This window comes from Halyomorpha halys, unplaced genomic scaffold (assembly GCF_000696795.3).
Source record: "Halyomorpha halys isolate HHAL.00 unplaced genomic scaffold, Hhal_1.1 Scaffold2082.1, whole genome shotgun sequence".
Taxonomy (NCBI): Eukaryota; Metazoa; Arthropoda; class Insecta; order Hemiptera; family Pentatomidae; genus Halyomorpha; species Halyomorpha halys.
The window spans coordinates 110,924-116,750 of record NW_027108041.1 but is presented as its reverse complement, the minus strand read 5'-3'; the positions used below and the strand labels follow the sequence as shown (position 1 = coordinate 116,750).

Here is a 5,827-nt window from a genome sequence, read left to right as displayed (position 1 = left end):
TTATGGTTGTTATCTTGTTTTGTTTTTAGCCCTGAAGAAGGCTAGAAACTCTAGCCGAAACGTCGGCACATTAAAATAAGTTAGTCATACTTATTTGTGTTTCATTGACCGCACCCCCAACCATCTTCTCCTCAATCATTGTATTAATTTGAAATTAAAAATTTACGTGTACATTATTATTATGATTTGAAAAATAAATTGCTTTTGAATTTACAATGTTTTTGGTAATTCCAGTTGCTATGAACAATGCCAAAAGTTTAAAATTTAATTTGTCAGAAATACATATACTTCGTATATATATTTCTGTAGTTCATTATTCATATAAATTTCAACATTGAACCATATGATTCATGCAGTTCACAATGAAATAATAATGAATTATATAATGAAAATAAGCGAGATTTCGGATAGGATTCTTGTGAGAAGATTAATGAGAAGTTTGATGGTCTCTAAGATCTTTCAGGGAGGATGTAAGGAAAGACGTTATATCCATTGGATTTTGGTAATGAGGATATGGGGCAAGAGCTTGTGATGGGTAGTTTGTGTGACTAGGAATGGTGAGTGGGAGCTGGGCTAGTCGTGATATATGCGAAGGTATGAGGATCTGTTTCGGTTTTCAATGGTAGTTGGGGTGGGGAGTTTGTTGGAGCAGCTAGACGAGATGGTACTGGGAGTGGATGTGGTGGCGGCAATTTTACCCGTAAGGGTAGATGATAGGGAGCATTTTGAGGTTGAGACTGAGGATGAGAAGTTAGGAGCTTAGGTTGAGAAGTCTGAGGCGCCTGACGTCGAGCTGGTTCTTGATTGTGATCTCAGAGTATGTCTGGATTGTCTTGAGATCGATCTTTGAAGCAGACGTCTTCATTTGAGCCGATTTCTTTAAGTTTGGGAAAATTTCCAAATTTTGAGTTTCAGGCGGCAGGGTGCGAGTTTGTTCTAAGCGTTTTGATGCCTTGGAATGTGATCTCACCTTGTGGAGATTTTTTATACTTCACAGCCTCTGTAGCTCGCTTGGTGGTCTTTTTGACAGAGAGCGCATTTTGCCGGTTCATCCCGTGGTTTCAGTTGCGTGAGGGCTAGCACATTTAAGGCACCTAGCCTAGTGTTGGCAATAAGCCTTTATATGCCCTAAATTTTGACATCTAGTGCACTGGACAATAATAGGTTTTTGTCTGGGTTCCTCAAATTTAACGGTTGAATAAACCACCCTTGTTGCCTAAAATATTTCAGGATTATTTCGGGCTGATTCTAAATCGACTAAGAATAACACGCAGTGGGGTGAAGAACACACGATATATTTCTTACATTGTGGCAAATTTCTTCAATGCATAATTTGATTAGTAGGGAGTAGTTAAATGAAGACCTCTTAAAAACCCCTCTTTATGCCTTCTCTTGTTTTAATTGGTAGCAGTGGAAGTCATAGTTTTTTGGGGTCAAATGATTGACAAGATTTTGATAATGTTCCTTAGTGGCAATGTTTCTCTTTATGTCTTGTCTTAAACACGAGAGAAACATCTAAAATTTGGCTGTCCAATCAAGTTACCAATTTCTTGACCAAACGAAATAAAATTTTCAATTCTACTGACGAAGATAGTAGGTGGTTCTGCATCAGAAAATCCTTGGGGCTGGAATGTTGTTTGGTGGATTTTTTACTAAGTTAGAATTATTACTGGTTGACGAATCAACCTTTTAAAACCGAAAATTCTTAATCAACTATTTTATATGAATTGAGCTATATTAATTAAATCCTAAATATATTTTAACATTTATAATTTATCTTTTTAAAGAAATGCTCTCCCTGTTTGTAAATATCTAATAAAATACCTATTTCAAGTAATATTTTAATTATCCCTATTCTTACTTCCCTTATAAAAATTTCAAATATTCCATGGTTATATAAAATCACAAATGAGCTGATATAAGAAGATCGTTAACTAAAAATTGTTAATTGGATAAAGTCCAAACACAAACTATTTTGTTTTGTCCATTTAAATTATTTACATATTATGAGCAATGATTCGAAAATCATACCTTTTTTCTTATGTTCTTTTGATTGCGGTGGTTTTATAACCTCATGATTTGGTGAGATACTGATACCATATCAGCTGTATTGTTCTCTTATTTATTTTTGAGTTATTATCTCCGATTGCGTGAAGAATGGGTAGGAGGGCGCTAGAAGAGTTGTTCTATCATTTTTTATTTTTTTACAGTATTTCATCAGCTTTCCCTTAACCTCCTTTCTTCTACATCGATAATCAGCCTGTAATGTGTCATATGAATATATCAATTAGCATATGAATCAGTTTGTTAATGTTTAATGTTTTTATTTGTTTAGGTTTTTTGCTGGTTTTGTACCACGAGTCATCTGGATATTTCTTGGTGGAGGAATATTTTTTGGTGCTTATGAAAAAGCCTGTGTATTAATTGATGGAGATAGCTGACAGAATGTAGTATTTTATTTAGTATTAGTAGAATTGAAAAGTTAACGGTATAGATAAATTTTAATTTTTATTACCAAAATATATATTTTATTATTGGAAGATTATTATTTGATCTTTTATAATTAAAATAAGGATGTTCAAGGTGGCAGTCAAATAAATGTACCCTAATATAACGACCCTCTCCAGCAGTACAATTTCATTTCTGTATTTGTTACTAATATTTATTCTTTTAAATTTACTTTATATAATTTTCTACTTGAGTTATTTCTAAAAACTATCAAAATCATTTATTTTCACTGACTTTGAGTGGTTTTTGAAAATAAACGACTAATTATATTAATATGTTTGTATATTGTTATATTTAAGCCCTATTTTCTAAGTAGTTCTTCATTGTGGAGGGAAATGTGTCAATTTTTTTTTTTGCAATTTTCTAGTTACCTTGTTTGATCCACCTGCACCATCTCTTATAGTTTATATATATAATTTATACTGTTTCGTATGAAAAGAAAATGTTTCATAATTAACATAAAAATCTTAATTTGTCTGTTTTCTACCTAAAAAAAGACTTTCGTTTCAACGATCTTATAATTTCAATGTACTAGGTGTTGTATTTAATTCATAAAAAACAAAGTCAAAATATATTGAATTTCTAGTCTGATCAATGTATGTATTAAATTATAATTATGAATTAACTGGTTATTTTATTCCCCTAACTTTTCTCTCAGTGATGGTCAGTTTTGGTTTCATTGTAAGTTTGAATTATTTCATTAAAGTTTTTCTGAGTTCTATACAATAATTAATTGCACTTAAAGATATATGAAATATACAGTACAGGTAAGTTATTGCGATCCGGCAAAATTTCGAATTCTAGTTTTCGGCGGAAATAAACTTTCTGAGTTAACCTGAGTCCAAACAGTCTTGCAAAACCGTCTGCGTATGTGTGAACAGAATATCCCAAAAACGAAAAGTCGCAAGAAACTTAAATTACATATTCATGCGTATGCCTGGAATGTAACAATATAGTCGTTAAAATTGACTAATCGAAAGTGAACTTAAGAGAATCGATTTTACAATTTTTTTAGGATTACCTCAAAAACGGAGTTCGATTAAATTGTATAAATAAATGGTCTATAACTGAGGTGACCAAGTCGATCTCGATCTACCGGTCGGTCGTCGGGTCGAATTCCATGTCCCATGGACTTTGAAGGGATTGTACAAGTTTAATAATTTAATGCATTCTGGGAATAACTAGTATTCTGACAGCCTGACCCTGTGATCTCCGCCCATCCAGCACAATACATTTTGACTTTTGTGTTACGATTGTCACAGGACGCAACGCGTGGATGCAACTGTTACGACTCATCTAAGAATACAGCTAGTTAGCTTGAATATTTAGTAGTCTCATTCGGTAGCTTCTTTTCTTTTATATTAACAGTATTATTATGGATCAACATTACTTATCCTCAGTGACCACGTTGAATTTCAATATTTCTTCTGTTTAAATTGCATTTACCTTTTCTTTGTTTGAACAAAATTACTTTTTTTACCTATCTATATCTCTATCTACTTGATAAGTGAACATTCTCGGCAACATATCTCTAAAGTGCGGTCATTACACTGAGAGAAAAATAAGAGACAGTATAACAAATATATTAGGAATAACAATAATTCTTTTTACTTTAAGAATTGAGTATTGTAAACCGTAATGAATATATTTTAACTTTTACATAGTTCTTGTAATTTTGAATATATCTTTATTAAACTTTAATATACTTATTTATCTGTCCCCGATCATAGTATACAGTATTGTTACTATTTCCCTCAATGTAACGTAGATAATTATCACATTTCAGTATTTTTTTAATTTTCTAGGAAAATATTTCATTCAATATTTATTCTTTAAATTGTCATTTTTTTTTATTCTATTATACCCATGAACATGAGTTGTTAACTAAAAAATTCCAAAACTTATCACTTCAATGAAGAATGGGAACTTGATTACTTTAATTACTCAATATTCCCTGAAATGCACCTTATACTGTAACAGATAAGTTAACTGTTAACCCAGTTAACCCTGGGTAAAGCGACGTAAGCAGCTATGGCCGACTTCAATGCGAGGAACAGTCCTTCCATCGCGTTAAAAAGTTTAATCCATAATGCAATTTTTTGCAGGGTTCACGACCATTCAATATATTGTACAAAAAAGTTATCTCAAATGTTTTTGCACTAAGTTATAAGCGGTATTTTTATCTGCCAGTGTGTGGGCCCCTTTGAAGGTTTGCAACTCCAATTTTAGTATAAAACATATCCAGTGTTGCCCTCCCTCAAGACTAATGTTTCATCTCCAGCGTTCCCTCACATCAAGAAATCAGTTCACTCCCCTATAATGGTTTTTTCTTGAGTTGTAGAGTGCCGGTAAAGATATTTCATTTAAAAAAAATTACCCATCCACTTTTCTTAATTTAATAATAAACCATTTTGTAGTAATCTTCACGTTTTCAATTATTATTTGCGAAATCGTTTTATTATTCAACTACGTGTATATTTACTTTGTGGGAAAAATGTTAGATAACAATATAAGATTCTTAATTATATGTTTCACTGAAAAAACTTATACGAGTAAAAATAATGAATAATTTAATTAAAATTCACTTTGATGGAACGTGAAAAGTTTGTTTTTAATAAAATACTTATCGTTGGTTTGGCTGTTTTATATTCGAATTCCGGAAAACTTAAAAAAAATATATATATATAAAAATGACTTCATCATTCTAAAGATATTACATAAAAAAAGATCTTAATGTAAAATACTTTAAACGTTTCCTTGAAAAAAAAAAAAGTTAAAACGAGATGTCACTAGAATGTCTCGATTTTATTTATTTATTTTTTAATAAAATAAATATTGTTGAATAGATTATTTCGGAGGTATAAGGTATCACAGCTTGAGCACAGTTTTTTATTTTCAACATAAACCTTTCTCGTTCAAGAAAAATGACAATTCCTTTATTTACTCCTTTTCAATGGACACCTCTGTATAACGGAAAAACCATTATTTAGAGGTTTTACTGTATTAAAAAAAAATAGTTTTATTCAAAGGAAAAAATACACACACAATATTTATTTATTTATTCCACTTTATTTAGCAAATAATATGTTGTATCATTGCAGCCAAAAATGTTTGTCCAAACATAATTAAATATTATGACAATGCTGAAAGTAATAATATATTATTATTCCAAAAAAATACATAATAATTAGCTTTAAAATGTCCAAGCGTTGATAACCAGAGGGTTTTAAGCCTTTAAGCAACAATAAACAAACAAAGTTGTTTAGTCTCCAATATTCAGTCATTTTCAAGAACTGTTAAAATTGCAATGACTTGTTTA

At 31.0% G+C, this 5,827-nt stretch overlaps 1 protein-coding gene across 1 annotated transcript in view; it reads left to right on the top strand.

The window, feature by feature from the left end:
• LOC106691105 (S-adenosylmethionine mitochondrial carrier protein homolog) overlaps positions 1-4,209 on the top strand; it is a gene marked incomplete at its 5' end in the record, with an annotated part of 8,510 nt that extends 4,301 nt beyond the window's left edge. The window contains 1 exon segment of the mRNA XM_014436763.2: positions 2,336-4,209. Coding sequence (XP_014292249.1) covers positions 2,336-2,441 — 106 coding nt within the window.
• Positions 4,210-5,827: the final 1,618 nt, after the last annotated feature.